Source organism: Dioszegia hungarica (assembly GCF_025882075.1).
Source record: "Dioszegia hungarica strain PDD-24b-2 chromosome Unknown MKK02contig_16, whole genome shotgun sequence".
NCBI classification, from domain to species: Eukaryota; Fungi; Basidiomycota; class Tremellomycetes; order Tremellales; family Bulleribasidiaceae; genus Dioszegia; species Dioszegia hungarica.
Genome location: NW_026515773.1, coordinates 90,898 through 109,481, shown reverse-complemented (window position 1 = coordinate 109,481; position 18,584 = coordinate 90,898). Strand labels below are relative to the sequence as shown.

Below are 18,584 nucleotides of genomic sequence, written 5' to 3'. Positions count from 1 at the left end.
CTCCACTGTCAAAAAATCGATACCAGCTTCTCTCGTCGATCGTATCACATCTCTCTGATAGAACTCGGTCACGCTATCGCTCGACTCACAGCGGCATATCGCCATCAACAAGAGAGATCGCTCCCACGGCAGGTGGAGCACGCGCGCCGAACGTAACCCCGAAAAGGGTCTTGAAGCGTCGCCATCTTAGGTACAGGTTCGCGTCGACTCCTACCGTGACCTCGATCGGTCAGCTTGGGTGTTCAGACGCGTCCACTACATCTTGCAGAGATCAACAAAGATCTCAGGCTTGCCCCACTACATGAACGCGCAGACCTCCCCATCTTCTTCACTCAGCCACAAACCATGTCCTCCACCAACCTCGGGTTCCGCCCTACCCGGCGAGACATCCTCCTCGTCCTTCTGACCCTCTCCACCTCCTACCTCCTCTTCACTCCTCGGCCGGACCCCTCCGCCTCCCCTCTCTCGTCCATACCGCCCATCACCTCCTCCTCCTCGCCCGCCCTCAGCCTTACCGCGCCCGCCAAGCCCAAAACCTACATTCCGGACTGGTTATGGCCCACCTCTGGACCGTCCACCTCTTGCCCTACAGGTACGGGAGTGAGGGAAGAGACCTTTGACGAGAGTATACGGACCTACGGGTCCACGCACTTTTCAGGGAGGATACCTGCCGAGGACAGGATAGAGGGGTTCGATCAGGGGAATGAGGATTTCGGGATCGCTCATCCCAGCGGAGAGGGGAATGTAAAGGGGACGGAGGGAGAGTTGAGGGATATCAAGACGGAGTTGTTGGGTCATCAGGCGGGGTGGACGTTGGCGGATAGGCTGTATGTCTTTAATGGGAGTTTCTATGTGGTCACGTAGGTCTTTTCCTTCTTGGTGTCGTCGGCGGGTCGGGCATGGGAGCAGGAGGGAAGCTGCAAGATGAAGAGAGTCGCCATGACACGTTGCTGACATATCAGAGATAGACAGGAGGAATGGCCAGATCTCATACATATGACCTCGACGGGCTTGCCAGCGGACAACGAGCCCGGGAACGCTGAAGCAAGAAAGCCGAAGGGTCGAGAGGTAAGTGAAGCCCCGCGCCGCAGTAGCGGTCCAGACGTAGCTGATATGTAGATCATCTTCATCACGCCTACCGAGGCGGCCGAGCTATGGGGACCAAGGGTGCTGCGGATGGGCGGGATGACTTGGCTATTCAATGACGGTCAATGTGAGCTGCTCATTGATTCGAAGATGTCTGGCAAAGCTGATTCAACAGTCATCGACCACTACTACCACTTCTCAGCTGAGCTGCTGCTTGGCGCCTGGAGGGCTTATGCGTCTCTCGACAAGAACATTACGCCCAAGGGGGAAACTACGCTCCCTCCACCAAGACGCGCTTGGTTCTTGCATCAGAACGCTGACCAATGGTATGTACTGCGCCTTGGGATTGTTCCGCACCTGCTGATGATCTAGGCGCGACAAGCCCAGATTCAATCCGACTGTTCTTTTCTCCGCCTTCCCCTCCATCGCCCTTTTGTACCCGCAAGACTGGGACGACCTCGCCCAGATAACCAACAACTCGCACCCCCGGGCGTACATGCTCGAGCGCGCCCTGCTCGCCGACCGCTCCGCCGCATTCTACGGGGACTACACCGCGCCCACTTCGCGCACCGTCGCTTCTGCCCTTTGGGTCGGAGAGGCCAGTGTCTGGTGGTGGGAGCCCATCCGGCGGCAGATCTTGCGCGTTGCGGGCGTGCCCGAAGCTGTGCTCGACCGGAACATGGAGGGATGGGGCGCGATCGATCCGGTCCACTTTGTGGAAGGGGCGAGGGTGGCGCATGCGCATCCGATAGGCAAGAAGCCTGAGGCGGGGGATATGGATATCGACCGGACGGGCGGACTGAAGAAGGTGGGAGGGTATAAGCCGGTCGTCACGTATATCAGCAGGCAGAGTTCGAGGCGGCGCCTGAATAAGGAGAGCCACGAGGGGCTGGTCTTGGCCCTGGAAGCAAGTAGGGACAAGCTGGGCTTCGAGCTGCACGTCATAGAGGCGGAGAAGCTGAGCAGGGAGGAGCAATTGGCTCTGGCCGGGAAAACAACGGTATGTCTTCCTCTCTTCAGAGCAGGACTGCACCGAAGCTGACATCTAGATCATGCTCGGAGTCCACGGGAACGGATTAACCCATCTCCTCTGGATGCCCGCAACTCCCCGGAGCGCAGTCATCGAGATGTACTTCCGAGGAGGTTTCGCGAGGGACTGTAAGTCTCACCTCTCTTCTTCTTCTCAGTGCATCAGCTGTACCGAGAGCTGACGAAGCAGACCAATGGACAGCCCATGCGCTGGGCATGCGCCACTTTGGCGTGAACCACGATGTCAGCTTCACGGCGCCTGAGCTGCCCGAGGTGTTCTATCCCGAGGGGTTCCACGGGACAGAAATCACAGTGGATGGGAACTATGTGGCGGGGCTGATTGAGGATCGGCTGGAGGGGCGGATATAAGCGGAGCCTGGCGAGGGGGGCATGATGGGCAATCTTGCGTGCATCATATGTGGCGGGGGGTGGAGGATCATACCGTATCAGAAGTAGAGGGGGATCATCATTTTGGGCTATCTATATGCATCATCTATACGATTTCATCTTACGTCTGGCTATACTAAGCCTTCTGCTCCTCAAGGACCTTCTCCACCGCGCCCCTCAACTCCCCAATCGTCGCCTTTGGATCCTTACTCCCAAACACCGCCGTCCCCGCCACCAGCACATTACTTCCCGCCTGGGCGCACTGGCACGCATTCCCCGATCCTACTCCGCCGTCCACCTGGATATTCTTTCCCGGGAAACGCTTACGGAGGTCCATCACCTTCTCGAGGCACTCGGGCATGAACTTTTGCCCGCCCCGGCCGGGACGGACAGTCATGACGAGCAAGAGATCAGCCGAGTTGCCGAGTGATTCGGTTATTGATGATGAGGGGGTTTCGGGGGAGATGGCGAGTCCAGCGGACATTTTGTGCTCGTGGATCAGGTCAATGACTTTTTGGTGTTCCGCTGAACATTCAGCGAGGGTCCTGCTTAGTGGTGGGCCAGAGGATGAACGTACAGGTAGATTCAAAGTGGAAAGTGTAGCTCTTCCCGCCGGCCTCGGCGATTTCGGGAACCCACTATCTCGGTCAGCTTGGGAACGAAGCAGTAACTTCAGCTGAAAGCATGGGCACGCACCTTCAGTGGCTCAGACACCATCATATGGCAGTCCATATATATGCCAGGGACATTGTCTCGCACGGCCGACAAGATAGGTGCACCCATCGTGATGTTCGGGACAAAGTGGCCGTCCATGACATCTATGCTGATCAGCTGAAGCCCTCCCCATATGATAAATGAAGGGGTGTGACAGCTAATCTACGGCGACTCCGAGTGGGACTCACCCATGTGAAGCCAGTCGCATCCTGCGGTCATCATCCGCTTGCATTCCTCGGCGAGATTCGAGAGGTCGCTCTGAAGGATTAGCTTCGCGGAGCCAGGATTTGCCGATATGCGTTCCGTCGTAGCTTACCGCGAGGACGGAGGGAGAGATGATGGCCTTGGACATGTTGCTTGTGTGGGAGTGAGGTGAAGAGGCAGAAGGATGCTGGCGGTCCTTTAGCTTTGGCGACCGACTTTTGCCGGTGCGAATGACGCACGGGCGTGCCTAGGCGCCTATAAAGCGCAGCGCCCCTGTTGGGACTAGTACTACTGTCCCTAGAGCCTTATCCCGGGGGTGACTTAGAAGCTTAGACCCCTGTGATATCACAAAGTATCTTAGCTCCGCATCACTCTCCTCGTCGTCAAATGACTGATCCAGGGGGCGAAATGCTCAGCTCCTCGAACAGCGCAAGCTTGAGATTGTCGCCGCAGCGAAGCTTCAACCTTTACTGCAACCGTGTGCATATGAATCCCAGTCCAGATTACCTTTACCCAGGAAGTACAAAGGGGGTCCCAGCCTATCGCAAGCTCTACTTGGGCACAACGTTGACATCGGTAAAGCCTTCCTTCTCCTTGTCGACACTTTCCATCGTGACCTCTTCCTCCGGCGCCAGCTGAGTCAGACGCTTCTGCCGGCTGTGCATGAAGTTGAGGGCGACCAGGAGGAAGAGGGTGCCAACAATCATGCCAAACGACGTCCAGAACCCTTTCACTGCAGGGGTCAGCTGATGCTTGCGGCGATGCCAAGTCATTGAGACTCACTGAAACGAGGAGCCTCGACCTGGGGGAAGACAACGACGGGTAGCCATGCGTTGAAGATGTAAAAGACGAGGTTGGCGGTGGAGATAACGATGGCGCGTTCCTCGGCGTTGGCCTTACAGATCTCGTTGAACCAGGGGAAGAGGATGGGGGTGATGACGAATGTGTCGGTCATAAACCAAGCGAATGTCATGAGATTAAAGTTCTTGGGATGGACGGCGAGGATACCGCAAGGCACCAAGGCCCAGACCTGTGTCGTCAGCTTGCCTTGAGCCAAAGCTCTACCACGACGTACCATGACAGTAAAGCACACGTAGAATCGGTTGCCGAGCCGATCAGTGAGCCAGCCATAGAATAAGAAGCAGGGTATGGCGATAAGCTTGGTACCGGCGAACCAGACATTGCGGAGCACGACGCTGACACCGTTGCCTCCCAGCCCTGAGATCGTCAGCTCCCAGCTCCAAGGTACGCAGAAGAGTCACTGACAGATAGCCATGTAATTGACGTCTTGGACCGAGGTAGCGTACTGATACATCAGTACGGTCTGGCATAGCCTGAAGAAGACAGCTTACAATGAGATAAGTGATCGAGATCAAGTAGATCCTCCAGCTGCCAAAGATCCGCTTGACGAGGCGCACATCAAGCTTGCCGCCTATCTGAGCGATACCGGCACGAGCGCAGCGGTCGATGGCGAGTTGACGCTCTTCTTCCGTGAGCCAGCGAGATTTGGAGTTGTGAGGGAAGTCGGGAAGGACGAAAAGGGTGAGGACGGCTGAGGGGAAGGTCATCAGGCCGCAGATGATGTAGAGCCATCGCCACTGTTCATGGTCAGCGAGAAGTCACTGCAATGGGATACAGGTGGACTGACACCTGCGAAGCCGGCAACACCATCGAGAGTCACGTAGATGGCCGCCTGGAGGTAACCTGAGATGGCCGAACCAAAGATACCGGACACCATCCGGAAGGCGGTGCGCTTGGCGAGCTCTGGTCCAGTGTACCAGGATGCGAGCAGAAAGAGCGAGACCGGCTGGAACGCTGCCTCGAACAGACCGACGAGGGCACGGAAAGCGTACATGTCGTTTGAATTACGAGCTCCAGCTTGCGCGAATCTGCCAATCAGCACGGGGCCAGGGCACGACTCACGTGAAGGCCATCCAACCGAACTCGCACATCCCGAGCCACCAACTGGGCCGGACTTTGAGGATGATGAGGTTGGACGGGACCTGGAGGACGGCGTAGGCGATGTTATAGACGGTCTGCATGTACGTGTACTCGTTGCCCAAGATGTTGAGATCCTCCTTCATGCCGGATACGTAGGCGTTGGCGAGATTGGCTTGGTCAAGGTACTACAGATTTCAACGTGTGTATGACTCGAGATAAGCACACGGTACGGACCTTCATGAACCAACCCAAACCTGCGAGTCAGTAATGGCCGACCGGAGCGGGACGTCTACTCACAGACAACCGACAAGATCATGCAGTCGAGCTTGAAGACCAGCCGACGCTCGGCGGGCGACTTGATATAGTAGTCAGAATCCCAGACGAGCGAGACAAACTTGGTCCAGCGGGTTTGAGAGATGACAGGTGAGGGCGAGCGGTCATCGATACCTGCAGCCGTAGTGGCGGGCATATCACCGGTGGACGCCATAGTTGCAGTAGAGAGCGAGTATCGTTGGAGGGAAGTGACTTGACACTGCCGGTCCTTTCTATAGCATCTTCTCTCCTCAAGCTTATCTGGTTGATATCAAGTTCAGCTGTGTCCCGGTCATGATCGGCGCAGCTGGGCGGGCGAGCGGAGCGGTGAGCACTCCGCTTGACTTGGTGTGATAAGGGTGGAGTGAGGTGCGCCCAGCCTTAGTGGTACTCGTAACGAGGCAGTGAGATACGGTAGAGGCCGCCACAATAAGGTAGCGATACTGGCGGGGCGTCTTCCGCACTTCTCTTGTCAAGCGATAAAGACTGCCCCCACTTTCGACCTCTATGCAGGGTGTTCGGATCGATCCGAGCTATCTCCGAAATCCCGAACGCCATGCCGGCACTATGATGCACCGGTTGGCGGCCATCCATGCATCCATGGCCATCTATGCTGAGAGCTGTCACCAGGCATCATCGCCAGGAGGATGACAACAGTTCGCTGCAAGAGACTGCGCGCGAGAAGCCGATCGCGAGCTCATGCATACATCTGCTCATATGTAGCTACTCGTCAAGAGCCGCCATCTTCGCCATGACGTCCCGCATGCCCTTGAGTAGGGCAAAAGAGTCCCGCCCAGCCATAGCGAAGCGGATGGCCGGAAACTCCTTCCTGAAAGCTGTGACGAGATCGAGCCTGTTCTCCATCCCTCCCAACCCGAGAAAGATCCCCGCCTCGGTGCCAGCACGACAAATGCGCTTGATAGCGGCTTGGAGTTCGGGATTGTCAAATTGTCCAGCAGCGCCGAGACTTGGTGTCAGCTCGGGGACCAAAATCAGAAAGGGATAGACTCACTCATCGGAGAGGTCGTGCACGCCAATGAAGATCATGTCAACGCCAGGGACCCTCGCGATCTCCCCGCAGTTCTCGACGCCCTCCTTGGTCTCGATCATGGGAATGGTGAGGGTGGTATCGTTCTGCGCCTTGAAAGCCCCGTTGAAGTTCTTGATATCAAAGTTGAGTTGAGGGGTGAAGGCGAGTGGACGTTCTCCCTGACCTGTCAGCCGCAGAACTTGTCATTCGGTGGGTGCAAACTCACGATGGGCCGGTGCTTGCTGTACTTGACGAGTGTCCTCGCCATTTCTGCGGTATTGATCCTTGGCACCTGCCCCGTCAGCTCAGCCAAGAAGCAAAGATGGTCATGCGGTACTCACAACAATGCCCTGAGCTCCGTTATCCAGTAATCGGGAGATCCACTCGCTCTGGTTGCAAGGCACAACGATCACCGGCGAGATGCTGAAGAGTCAGCGCAGCCAGGTTGAGGTGAGTTTATAGCTCACCCTAAGGCCAGACACATGACGCAGACGTCCGCCGCCGTCTCGACATCCGTCTTCCTGTGCTCCATGTTGAGCGTGATCGACTTGAGCCCGGCATACTTTGCGAGCTGCAGCACCTCAAGACCGGGCGCGATGGTGATGGTGAAAGATGTGCCGAATTTGCCCTCTTCCATCAGGTCCTTGAGCGGGTTCGAGTGGATCAGCTGGCCCTCATAGTCGACGAGTTTGGACATGGCTCTGTAAATTTGTTGGCGGCGAAGTCGAGGTGGATGGGCGTTACTTGATGGATGGATGTTGCAGCGAGACGCCAGTCGGTGTACGAGCGATGCAAGTCCTCGCTCAATGGCTTGCATCATGTCTCTCGGCCCCCATATCGATAAGCTGGCGGACGGTGGTCCGCTTGGTTACCGAGCCAAGCCGAGTCGGATAAGCTTCCCGATCGGTCGTCAGGCCATTCACCAGCTTGTCCCACAGTGTGTCTGGGCGGAGTGAGGACAGTTCTGGCGGTGTGTCCGGCTCTGATCAGTGCTAGTCGAATAAGCTGTCATGGACCTGAGAGATGTGCTCGAAAGAGGCCGAGGCTTCGCAAACGCAACGATAGCGGCGGAAAATTCTCCACCCATGCGGATTTGGCCGGATAGTATCCCCACTTTTGCCCCACTCTATTGCCAGTCCTAGCGTACTGGAATATCAGGCAGGCAGCTTCAGATCTGAATGTAATCCCAGTCTCGGACACTCGTCAATACATACACCATGTCATCTCGCCGCATTGCAGTCATCGAAGCCTGGTTCACCAGCCCCTCTCAAGCCGGCAAGCACCGTGGCTACTCGGCGTCCGACGTTGCGCTTCACCGTGACGCCGGCGAGCTTACCGTTGACAATACCATGGCGAGGCGGCTGCGGCATCTTCTGGCGGAGCACACCAAAGCTGGTACTTGTATCACATCGCTTGGTGTGGTCGACTCGACGTCTTTGCATGCAGCGACAGAAGAGGGCCTTGGTGAGTACAGCGGTCATCACTAAGCTGATATCAGTCTGCGCATACGTCTCGGGCGCGGCGCTGAGTTTTGCGGACGTGGGGCGGACCGACCCCAGCGCAGACCTATCCGACTATCTCCCTTCTGCTGTGGCGGACAAGGTGAGCTGCGGTAGCGGCCGAGCTGATAGCAGGTCAACAGCATGTATCGTGCTCAACTCGCTCGGGACCGCTTGAACCGAGGCTTGGCTCAAAGGGGGTTCAAGTGTACCGACCCCATGATCCCCCTGATTGCGGATTGTGATTCTGGGTGAGTGTTCCTTGAGAGATAAGCTGATCTCAGCTATGGTCTCCACACGTCGGTAATGAAAGCGGTCAAGCTTCTCGTTGAAGCTGGTACTGCTGGTCTGCACATAGACGATATGCTATCCGGCTCGAAGCGGTTCGACAAAGTTGATGGAGTCGGCGGGGTACTGGTGCCGCTCTCGGAGCACAAACGGCGGTTGGTCGCTGCTCAGCTTCAGCTGGATATCATGGGGTACGTTTCGAACTGTCACCCAGCTGATTGTCAGGTCCGAATGCGTTCTCATCAACCGTACCGACGCCATCCACTCTACGCATATCACCTCGACTATCGATCCCGCAGATCGCGCCTTCATCCTCGGCTCTCCTATCCCAAGCCTCCCCAGTTACGCTTCCCTCCGCACTTCCGCCGAGCGTACTGCTTGGCGCGCCGCAGCTCAGCTCTGCAGCATCGATGAAGCGACAGCGCGAGCGGCCGAAGCCGCGGGCGACCTCGATCTCCTGCAGAAGTACAACGCTCAGGTTGGCTCCCTCTGCGCCGGTGACGCCAAGCGCCTCGCTCTCCGTCTCGGCATCAAGGTCGAGTGGGACTGCGACATTGCACGGACATACCAAGGCTGGTACCCTTATCGCGGGTGTATCGAGTCGTCTCTCGACCGCATGAAGCGGACATCTCACCTCTTTGACGTCGTCTGGTACTGTGCCATCTCGTACCTCGCATCCGAGGCAGAGTTCTTCGCGAAGGAGCTCCAAGCGGCGTCTCCCGGCAAGTGGATGATGTTTAATACTACCCAGGCTAGCAGGGCACGCGTCAAGGGTAAGTGAAGAGAGTGGGCTCAGCTGATGTCAGATATCCCGCCTGCTGAGCTCGAGCGCATACCTCATACACTCGGCCGGCTCGGCTACTCGCTCAACATCATGCCCCTCGCCGGACAGGTCATTCACGCGCTAGGGAGTGCTCGAGGTAGCAAGGCGGTCCTGCAGGGTGGTCTTGCTGCTTTCATTGAGGAGATCGCGGGGCCGGCCGAGGACGAAGCGGAGGGGAGACCTTTGGTGGCGCAATGGCATCCGAACTTTGGAAGTATCGCGGACTCGGTCATGGATATCATAGGGACCGGGGAGTAGGCCTGGCAATGCATGTACTGCCCTCATCTCAGCAGCAGGCCTGGCAGCGGTCAGTGGCGGTCAGTACGTAGTCAGCAGGTAGTTCACGGGCTTTGGAATAACAAGTGCGTTCCCTTCCATGAACGCATGTTACAGAGAGGGAGCGGATGCGTATTGAACGCCTCCTTTCGCTGTGCCGCTGCGAGATGCCCCGTTGACCCGTTCGCCGCCGTCTCCATCTTCGCTCATTCCCGGTCGATCACACAGTGAGAGGGGCGTTGCTGAGAAGGCGAGGGGCCGCAATTGCACGCATGGACTGGATCCACAGCAGGACAATCGGTCAACTCGCTGATGTGTATTGATTTAAGTCAATGGAGGCACACTCCGACGCTGTCGAGGTTGGACTGATAATCAACTGCTGCCCGTCGCTCCTGGCGTAAGATACTCACCTCCACAGGCACACCCGCATCATATACAGGCGAGTCACCATGGAGTTGCTCACTAAGTTGGAATGCCTGCTCGTACAGACTAATGACCGCTGAAAGCTGTATAGGCATAGGTGAAGCTTGATGGTTATTCCGTACCTAGAGTTAGCCGTTATAGTACGCTCGCGAGAATCGAGAGCGGAGTTGACCAACAGCTCGCCAGCGCGTGGCGCGCTGCACCATCCCTAGCTGACGCGCCTCCTAAGTAGCTCGAAGGGCAAGACACCTCGATGTTGGCAGGGCTCGGGAGTTGCATATGAAGAGTGTGAGATCAGATCGTCAGAGTATATCGCCATTGCACAACGCGAACCGGTAAGTGTAACACAGCAAATTTGTTGGCGCAATTCGCGATCCCCATTCCTCATTCTGTGCCGCGGAGGGGAGCTCCGCGGAGATGCTGCGCTAACGGAGTTCCGGCTCGCACTCCGCGATAGGTTGCATGCGATCGCGCGGGTGGGGGAAGCAGGGGAAGCTGTGCGGAGACCGTTCCGCCTTTGTCACTGATAAGCCAGCCAGGGCCCCTGTAAAGTACTGATGTCACGCAGTCGCGCCATGGTGCTCTTGCTCCGTGCATCAGTCCGCGCCTTTACCGGCGTCCCATTTCCAGGTGTCTACATATCCCAGCCGCAAGGAACAGGATCTTCCTACGATGGAGCACTACACCGACGTGGCGGTCACGGTTGAGCTCTCCGACAACAAGCTCGACGAGATCAAGACCAAGTTCGAGCGGGTACATTACTACCCCGACGGCACGTTTCCGGAGGAGCTGCTGGATCAGGTCGACATGTGGTACACAGGCTGGAATGGACTGCCGGATGTGGTCAAGGACGTGGTGCAGATCCCAAGGACCAAAGTCGTCCAGCTATCTTCAGGTGAGTCCCGTGAGCTTGGGTAGGGAGGACTCGAAGAACGAGGAAGGGTATCGCCTCGCTGACACAGCAGCTGGCGCCAACAATTTTCTCGCCCGCGATACGATGGCCTCCGACAAGGCCAAGGGGCAAATCAAGGTGTGCTCCGCCTCTGGTATGTCCTTCTGCAAAGGCGAGATCAATGTTCGCTGATATGTCAGGTATACATATTCTCTCCATCCCGCCTTATGTTGTGGCCAACATCGTCAATCGTGAGTTGATCTACTGGGACAGCGCTGATTATAGTGTACATGAAGATGCAGATTCAGCTCCATATCGCGCGCTCGGAGGCCAGATGGCCGTCTCGAAAGGAGATCAACGATACGGCGGGCCACTTTGACGCTAAGAACACGGGTAACCGGAATCTGCGGGGTAGCACCGTCGGCTTCCTTGTAAGTCGTCCGCCTCACCTAGCAAGCTTTGAGCTGATAGGTACAGGGTTATGGACATATCGGACGAGAGACGGCGCGGCTCGTCCAGGCATATCACTGCCATGTCATTGCAGCGAACACGCGCGGAAACAAAGCTGCAGACGACGGCGTGAGTACCTTGCTCTTGACCACGGGCGTTCTGCGCGAACGGCACTGCAGCTAACCGTACAGTATATCATTTCCGGGACAGGCGATCCCGACGGGTCTATCCCGTCAGCTTATTACGCCACCAGCGACCCGAGCAGCTTTCGCGACTTTCTGAGCAGGTGCGACGTACTTGTGGCTAGTCTCCCCTCGACCCCGCAGACGCGATACATGTTGACAGCGGAGCATCTCGGTGAGTATTTGCCTGGAGTAGCTCCAGTCAAGTCGCGACCTTTCGCTGATATCATAGCCGCACTGCCAAACGGTGCCATCTTTATCAACGTCGGCCGAGGAGATCTAGTCAGATCAGGTACGTCCCGCAACCACTATCCATAGCTCTGAATCACTGTCTCCGGCTGACTATCTTCAGAGGATATTCTGGCTGCTTTGGACAGCCCGAGCGGACTGACAGCAGTGGCGCTGGACGTTACCGACCCCGAACCCCTTCCCGCTGGACATCCCCTCTTTACCCACCCGAGAGTGATCATCACCCCGCACACAAGTGGCGGATGGGAGGGGTACTTTGATGACGGGGCGGATGTATTGCTGTATCAGGCGGAGAGGATCAGAGCGGGGAGAGAGCCGGTCAATGTGGTCGATCCGGCTAAGGGCTACTAAGGAGATAAGGACAACTTCGTGCAACAGTCTCTTATCTCATGGGGGAGACGATGCGGAAAGAGATCTCGGTGCTTTCAGCTCGGAACGGGCAACTGAGATGAACGAGCGGACGGGAGGTCCGAATAACGGTGAACGCGCGGTACATGACGCATACTGGGCGGCGTGCCCTGCTGAGTCTGGGGACGCGGTCAGCACACATGAGGACCAAGCTACATATCCATAGACATGTTATCTGCTGACAGCGATGCCGCGTCTATACCAAACATCGCCAACAGCTCATCCAGACTGCGATTCGCGTCGGAGTCTGAAAGGCCAGGGTCCGGCCCCGGTAACGACTGCACCCCCCTGAGGTTCCACAGCGACCAGGGATCCTGTCCGCCAGATATCGTCTCGCCGTCGGGATGCTGGGGAGCATGTACGTGGAGCGCGTTCCCGGAGCCGGACCCAGCTGTGAATGATTGGGACGCGATAGTGGGAGCAGTCGTGTAGGTAGGTACCTGGAGGATACACTGCGCACAGAGGGCATGGAAGGCTTGCGAGAGTGTCATCGTATAAGGCCAGCCTGACTGTCAGCGAAGACTCGCCGACAGACTCACCCTTGCAAAAGCCAGTGACAAAGTCGCTGGCAAAGTTGACCTGGTCGCGGGCATGCCTACACCACTCCGGATCCAGCATCGAGTCGATCTGGCCATCGTAACGTGTGACACAGAAGACGATGGTCACGCCAAGGTTGACGAGCTGATGATACACGGCGTAATTCTGCTTGATCAGCTAGGATAGGTCTAGGTCTCACCTCGAGGACCATCTTTCGCTCGCACAGCTCGGCATAGATCGATAACGCTCGCCAAGCCGAGGCACGCAGGTCTCGCAGCATCTGTGTTGGGGTGTGGCTCCGTCCTGGCGAAGGTTGATACAGGTCGGTGAGGTAGACGTTGTAGCTGAGATCGAACCAGGCATCCCCCGTCATGGGCTCTGAGCGCTCGGCAGCTTGGCTAGCCGATGGAGCAGCGACGAGGCACTCATCCAGCCTGGCATGTAATTGCGAGGCTGACTGGCTGCCCATATCGTCCAGCGTGCCCAGCTTGAATCTGCGGATGTCCAAACCGATCTGGCGCATCCGGATTGAATGCTGAAAGAATGCTTCGATCGGCTGCGAGATATCAGCCAGCGTTCGATCAGGGGACTCACCGCACCGTTCCGGAAGTAGTCTGGGTGCCCGTCGAACCGAGTCGGAAGCTGCAGATCAGCAATGCACTCCAAACATACATACCTCGATGGTAATATCCGAATCTACCAGAAGGCAGGGTCGAGAGAAGCAGATCCCGACTGATCATCAGCTTTGTACAAGGGTCCGAGATAAGACTTACGCAGTCGTTCCAGGCTATAGACACACCAAAACAGGCGCCTTCGCTGTTCAGACGCCTCCACATCGGTCTCAGCGTGTGCAGACAGGTTGAGGCCGACTGCAAGGGTGGTGTCGACCAGGATGGGCACGACGGCAAAGACATCGAGGCTGGACCAGTCGTGCAGAGAGGATAGCGCAAGCAGGAGCATGACCGACACCACGTCCTGATTTGGTCAGCGCCGATAGCAGGATGGACAGAAAATGCTTACAACACCATCCTCAGTCAATGCCTCTGGAAGATGCTTGAGAGCGGTATTCCTTAGCGGAGAAGTGTCGATCCGTCCGCCATTACCTGTCCGCTCGAGCCAGAGACCGCCGATCGAGAACACGAGAAATAGGCGACATGTCTTCAGCGCCGTCGAAGAGGACGATTTCGCTTGCGGAGATGACGATGAGGGATAGATATCCTCCAGACTGCAGTGTCAGCTGGGGCCTGCGTAAAAGCTCACTCTTTCAACAGGTCGGCGAGAGACAGTGCGGGATACACAATCTCATGATGGCAATATTCCTTCACTAGCTGTTGAGCAAGCATCAACGGAGGCCATGCCGCGCAGTGGGTGCTTTGAGCCGCTCGTGTGTGGTCATAAGAGGGCTGAATGCCCAGTCTGGAGCCGGTGATGGTGAGCAGGGTCGGAGCGGTGTCGGTCTTGACCGCCTGAATCCGGCTGAGGACCGAAGCGATAAAGTCGGGCGAAAGGCGAGCTGGATAGAGCGGAGGAGGGGGCACAAGATTGGGCTGGATGAGTGTGCCGAGCGAAGCATTCGGACGCGCCTTGATCCCCGCTAGATCAGGCAATCGCTGCTCAATGATTCGCTCCAGTAGCTGAACGCGATCCGTCTGCGTTTTGACCTCATCCAGGAGATCACGGAGATAGCTACGCAGTCAGCTCATACAGTGGGAGTACGCGAGCAAAGCTTACTTTGGATGCGTTTTGTCGGTAATCTTGATATCGTACGAGCAATTCTTCCCTCGCTTGGTGCAGCTGTCGCAGGCCGGTCGCTTGCGATCGCACTACATTCAGCACGTCACTGTCGCAGTAGCTCACCTTGCGCTTCCTGCGCTGACAGTCATTACATGCCAAGGCATGAGATATGTGTCTGGACAGCCCAGGCGCTTTCGAGGAACTCGGAGTACTCGGACCAGACGGCTGGAGAGCTTGGTAGCTTGACTCGGGGATGGTTGGCATACTGATTGAATAGGATTTTGAAGTGCACGATGATGATATAGACACCAATATGCACTGCTGCCATATAGCTTCAGTCAGATATGTAGAAGGTGCAGTGAAGCGGAAGTGCGTCGAGTCAACAATCTTGCCGCTGCAGGTAACCTTTACCCCGCAAACACCCTCAATCTTACCCCGCACCCGTTACGGCATCTTTCGGGCCATCTTTCCGCCCCCATAACATAGCGCATCCTGATCATATGGGGGTCCACTATCTACCTATCAGCCCCGATATATCTTCGAAGCCTGAGCCTGAGAGATGATGTTGTCTTTGTGTCGCTATCTTAACTCACGCTCGACTGGCCCGCCCCGTGATCTAAGCAAAAATGATATCCAGCAGTCTCAAACAGCTCATCGAAAAGACGCTGAAAGAGTGGGAAGTTCCTGGCATAGCTATCGCCCTTGTCGAGAAAGACGAGTCGGGGCAATGGGGTGTCACAACCGAGGGCTTTGGCATGCGAGATTCGAAGCAGGCTGTGGATGAGAAGGTGAGTCCTGCTGTGCGCAAAGGCTGACCCCAAGACCCTGTTTGCAGTTGCATCCAACTCCAAGCTCTTCACAGCGCTGTCGGTCTCGATGATCATCGCTCGCTCAGAGGGCAAGATTAAGTACACGACCAAGATCAAAGACCTTTTGCCCGAGTTCTCGATGAAGGACAAGCTGGCGTCCGAGAGGTGCACCCTCGAAGACTTACTTTGTCACCGCTCGGGTCTTGGGCGGTTCAATGACCTGCTCGCGTATGAGAAACTGGACGATCTCGTGAGTAGGCATTGAGTCTGAGCTGAAGGTAGCCGGGATGTATCTCAGCGCTCGACTCGGCCGCCGACTTCCGCGATGTCTACTTGTACAACAATTGGTGGGTATGAACTTAGCTTGGCTAATGTGGAGGGCTTATGACCTCTTGGCCCTCATCGTCCAACGTGTCTCTGGTATCGAATACCACCTCTTTGTCCAGCGCAACATTCTCGATCCTCTCGGCATGGCGTACACCACATTCGAGCTGGACAAGGCGGGCGGAAACGTCGCGACGGGTCACTGGCGGCATGGCGAGACGGCGGACGGCGCGGGAAAGAATATTGAGTTGGCGAACGGCCTGAATATGGGCAGGGGGCTGCGGGGTGCGGGTGGGATGATGAGCAACGCCAAGGACATGGTGGGTAGACCTGAAAGTTGAGCTGATTTTAGGCAATCTGGCTTCGTACGCTACTGGAACAAGGCGGTGCCAATCTTCCGGATGATTGTGAGTAATGTCTAGATCCCAGCTGATCTCGAGCCGTCAAGCAGTTCTTTAAAGACTCTATCCGCGGCCGCACCATCGTCGACGTCGTCGCTGAGACCTCGGACCTTACGCCAAAGCTGTACGGTCTCGCGCGGCGTATTGGGTCGTATCAAGGTGTCCAGTTCATCGAGCATGGCGGGGCGGTGTCTGTGGGTAATGACCCTGTCCCAGCTGATCTCCAGGGTCACATGTCGCAAGTCTGCGTGATTCCCGACCACAACTTCGGCGTGGCGCTCATGACTAACTCGTCGCCCTGGGGGGATCTGGTGTACAATATCATCAAGTGGCGGCTGTTTGAAGAGAAGTGTGGCCTGAAGCGAGTCGATTGGAATGCTCGGTATGTGTCCAAGCTTTCAACGCTTATACTCAGGTACACCGCGAGGAGGCAGCGCGAGCTACAGGCTGCTTCGCCCGAATACATCTTTCCTGCCGTCCCCGTCGACACCACGCCGGTACCCATCAGCGATGCCGAGCTATGCAGCACCTACACGTCGGGCGGGCTATCACTCACCGTTAGCAAGGTCGTTCCTCGCTCAGACTTTCCTCAGCTCGAGGCGTTGCCGCACTTCCCGATGATGTGGGGACGGGTCTCGGTCATCCTTGCCCATAGATCCGGCAGGGTGTATGACGGGTGTCTAGAGTATACTCCGCTGGGGCAGGAAGGGGTCAAGATGCACGGCAAGAAGATGGTAGTGGAGGTGGAAGTGGAGGGAGACACGGTCCGAGGGCTAGGGATCAAGGGGATGATTGGGGCGCCGGTGACGCGGACAGGCGAGGCACAGGCCGATATCTACTTTGCCAAATAGCAGACATGCAGCCTTGCGCTCTGATCGCATCGACTTGCACAGCTGAAGCTCCAACAGCGATGGTTAGGGGCGATCCTTCTGAGCAATCTCGACTTGCCCATTTGATCCATCTATGCATGATCCTCTAGCTCACAACTTTGCCATGATGGCCACCTCCTCCCTGACCACCCGCTTCGGCTGCTTGCTCGCGCGCACAATGATCTGCCCGATGATATCTGACACCTCCTTCGCCATACCCCAGCTAGCTTGATACCCCGCCGGCCCGATCCCATAAGCATGAACGACAGTGTACGACTTCCGCCCTGCTCGCTTCTCCTCGGCTTCGAGACGTGGGCCGCCTCGGCGTGACGGACGGAAGCCGACAGCGTGGCGGATCACGTCGACGCCTTCGACACCTTGGCCTTTGGTCGCGAGTGCCGGGAAGTGAGCAAGGCACTTTTCGAGGATCTGCCGGGAAAGGATTGGGTCCACCTTGCGCTCAAAGCTCCCGACCTTGATGTCAGCCACGTCTCGAATCAGGTCAGAGGAGCTCTGGCTCACCTCGTAGCAGCCGCCGCAGATGACCTCGTTGGCTGGGCCCGGTCTCGGGATGATGTAGGTCGAGCGCGTAGGGTCGATATCGGATTTTGACGAATCCATGACGCAGGTCTTGACCTGAGGAGCTCGGACGATAACGATCTGACCGCGGATAGGCTCGACAGCCTCGTCTTCGACGCCGCCCAGAGTGCGTGAGCCTAAAGTAAGCTAAGCCCTCGCTGTACTTACCGAGCCCGGTCGCGTTGACGACGATTTGCCCATCCTTCTCTGCCGCCTCCGAGATATGCCTCACCGTCCTGCGCTTGAACGTCACGCCCAGGGCTACGCACTGCTTCTCGACCCATCGCAGATAGTTGGGCGCATCGACCGACAAGGACGTCCAGGACGCACCGACGGAGCCAGGCGGACAGTCGGAGGATGGGAGTACGCGATACTGATATCAGCTGGAAGCGAGCTCGAGAACTTACATCCGGCACGACATTCTTGTACCAGTGCTTATGCAGTCCAGCCTCAGTGGCGGCATACCGAGTGATAGGAAGGCTCAAGGCGAGCCCGGAGGGGATAAGTTCGGAGAGCCGCTTGCTGTCGAGTCAGCCAAGCCCCTTGAGACGACACTCACAATCCCTCGGTTTCCCAAGCTGTGACCCTCGAATCGGAGCCAAAAGGACACCAATTGGCGCCCTAGTATATCAGTTTGAAATCTCATACCGACAACAGCGACCTACCGCCCACGGAGAAGACCAGTCCTGCGAGGTCGAGTCGGACGGCAGCTCCCGCGCGATGACCTTGACGCGTAGACCCCTGCGAGCTAGGACGAGAGCAGTGGTCAGACCAATCACTTATTGTCAGCCTAGACGGATACCATAGGGTTGACACTCACCTCCAGAGCCGAGAATTATTATCTGTTCATCGTAAAGAAGAGACATCGGTGTAAGATACGGCGGCGAGCTGCTCGCATACATCCAGGCGAGCCAGCCTTATATCAGGTAACGGCATATCTCTGGAGCTCTGCGCCGCCTGCCCCCACTGCCCCCCATTACCAATCAAAGCCGACTCGTACACTGTCCCCATCTCGCACCATACCCCGTCCCCCAGAGAGACAGCTCCGGTACTGATAGCTTAGACTTGCCTCGATACTGACGAAGCAAAAATGGCGCGAGGCGGGAATGGCGGGGAGCGCCTGACTTGCCCGTTTGAG

At 56.9% G+C, this 18,584-nt stretch overlaps 9 protein-coding genes across 9 annotated transcripts; 4 read left to right on the top strand and 5 right to left on the bottom strand.

The window, feature by feature from the left end:
* Positions 1-345: 345 nt before the first annotated feature.
* Positions 346-2,484, top strand: MKK02DRAFT_18160 (uncharacterized protein; the record flags this gene model as incomplete). Its single annotated transcript, XM_053085905.1, has 9 exons — positions 346-467; positions 510-860; positions 963-1,068; positions 1,120-1,213; positions 1,262-1,412; positions 1,459-1,792; positions 1,847-2,086; positions 2,136-2,244; positions 2,306-2,484. The coding sequence occupies 9 exons, from the start codon at positions 346-348 to the stop codon at positions 2,482-2,484; spliced, it is 1,686 nt and encodes a 561-aa protein (XP_052943260.1).
* Positions 2,485-2,638: 154 nt separating this feature from the next.
* On the bottom strand, positions 2,639-3,568 carry MKK02DRAFT_34496 (Ribulose-phosphate 3-epimerase-like protein; the record flags this gene model as incomplete). Its single annotated transcript, XM_053088954.1, has 5 exons — positions 2,639-3,027; positions 3,080-3,140; positions 3,199-3,320; positions 3,405-3,474; positions 3,533-3,568. 5 exons carry the CDS (start codon positions 3,566-3,568, stop codon positions 2,639-2,641), a joined length of 678 nt encoding a protein of 225 aa, XP_052943259.1.
* Positions 3,569-3,971: 403 nt separating this feature from the next.
* On the bottom strand, positions 3,972-5,848 carry MKK02DRAFT_38134 (MFS general substrate transporter; the record flags this gene model as incomplete). The annotated part of the gene is made up of 9 exons (XM_053089948.1): positions 3,972-4,153; positions 4,204-4,450; positions 4,496-4,638; positions 4,687-4,726; positions 4,773-5,018; positions 5,069-5,309; positions 5,344-5,546; positions 5,596-5,615; positions 5,659-5,848. The coding sequence occupies 9 exons, from the start codon at positions 5,846-5,848 to the stop codon at positions 3,972-3,974; spliced, it is 1,512 nt and encodes a 503-aa protein (XP_052943258.1).
* A 548-nt stretch (positions 5,849-6,396) lies between these two features.
* On the bottom strand, positions 6,397-7,400 carry MKK02DRAFT_38133 (Phosphoenolpyruvate/pyruvate domain-containing protein; the record flags this gene model as incomplete). The annotated part of the gene is made up of 5 exons (XM_053089947.1): positions 6,397-6,640; positions 6,686-6,882; positions 6,930-6,995; positions 7,045-7,126; positions 7,171-7,400. The coding sequence occupies 5 exons, from the start codon at positions 7,398-7,400 to the stop codon at positions 6,397-6,399; spliced, it is 819 nt and encodes a 272-aa protein (XP_052943257.1).
* Positions 7,401-7,920: 520 nt separating this feature from the next.
* MKK02DRAFT_28310 (isocitrate lyase) lies at positions 7,921-9,571 on the top strand (the record flags this gene model as incomplete). The annotated part of the gene is made up of 6 exons (XM_053087530.1): positions 7,921-8,167; positions 8,202-8,305; positions 8,338-8,453; positions 8,487-8,681; positions 8,716-9,263; positions 9,297-9,571. The coding sequence occupies 6 exons, from the start codon at positions 7,921-7,923 to the stop codon at positions 9,569-9,571; spliced, it is 1,485 nt and encodes a 494-aa protein (XP_052943256.1).
* Positions 9,572-10,684: 1,113 nt separating this feature from the next.
* On the top strand, positions 10,685-12,136 carry MKK02DRAFT_34495 (D-isomer specific 2-hydroxyacid dehydrogenase; the record flags this gene model as incomplete). Its single annotated transcript, XM_053088953.1, has 8 exons — positions 10,685-10,907; positions 10,978-11,058; positions 11,105-11,155; positions 11,190-11,335; positions 11,382-11,483; positions 11,546-11,711; positions 11,769-11,828; positions 11,889-12,136. The coding sequence occupies 8 exons, from the start codon at positions 10,685-10,687 to the stop codon at positions 12,134-12,136; spliced, it is 1,077 nt and encodes a 358-aa protein (XP_052943255.1).
* A 209-nt stretch (positions 12,137-12,345) lies between these two features.
* Positions 12,346-14,728, bottom strand: MKK02DRAFT_38130 (uncharacterized protein; the record flags this gene model as incomplete). The annotated part of the gene is made up of 10 exons (XM_053089946.1): positions 12,346-12,698; positions 12,733-12,895; positions 12,930-13,286; positions 13,325-13,372; positions 13,407-13,462; positions 13,504-13,705; positions 13,751-13,955; positions 13,991-14,416; positions 14,462-14,553; positions 14,588-14,728. 10 exons carry the CDS (start codon positions 14,726-14,728, stop codon positions 12,346-12,348), a joined length of 2,043 nt encoding a protein of 680 aa, XP_052943254.1.
* Positions 14,729-15,090: 362 nt separating this feature from the next.
* On the top strand, positions 15,091-16,849 carry MKK02DRAFT_38129 (beta-lactamase/transpeptidase-like protein; the record flags this gene model as incomplete). Its single annotated transcript, XM_053089945.1, has 8 exons — positions 15,091-15,252; positions 15,287-15,523; positions 15,556-15,620; positions 15,653-15,917; positions 15,950-16,004; positions 16,038-16,192; positions 16,226-16,380; positions 16,414-16,849. The coding sequence occupies 8 exons, from the start codon at positions 15,091-15,093 to the stop codon at positions 16,847-16,849; spliced, it is 1,530 nt and encodes a 509-aa protein (XP_052943253.1).
* Positions 16,850-16,978: 129 nt separating this feature from the next.
* Positions 16,979-18,312, bottom strand: MKK02DRAFT_28306 (D-amino acid oxidase; the record flags this gene model as incomplete). Its single annotated transcript, XM_053087529.1, has 7 exons — positions 16,979-17,341; positions 17,390-17,583; positions 17,615-17,819; positions 17,854-17,968; positions 18,006-18,067; positions 18,112-18,224; positions 18,267-18,312. 7 exons carry the CDS (start codon positions 18,310-18,312, stop codon positions 16,979-16,981), a joined length of 1,098 nt encoding a protein of 365 aa, XP_052943252.1.
* Positions 18,313-18,584: the final 272 nt, after the last annotated feature.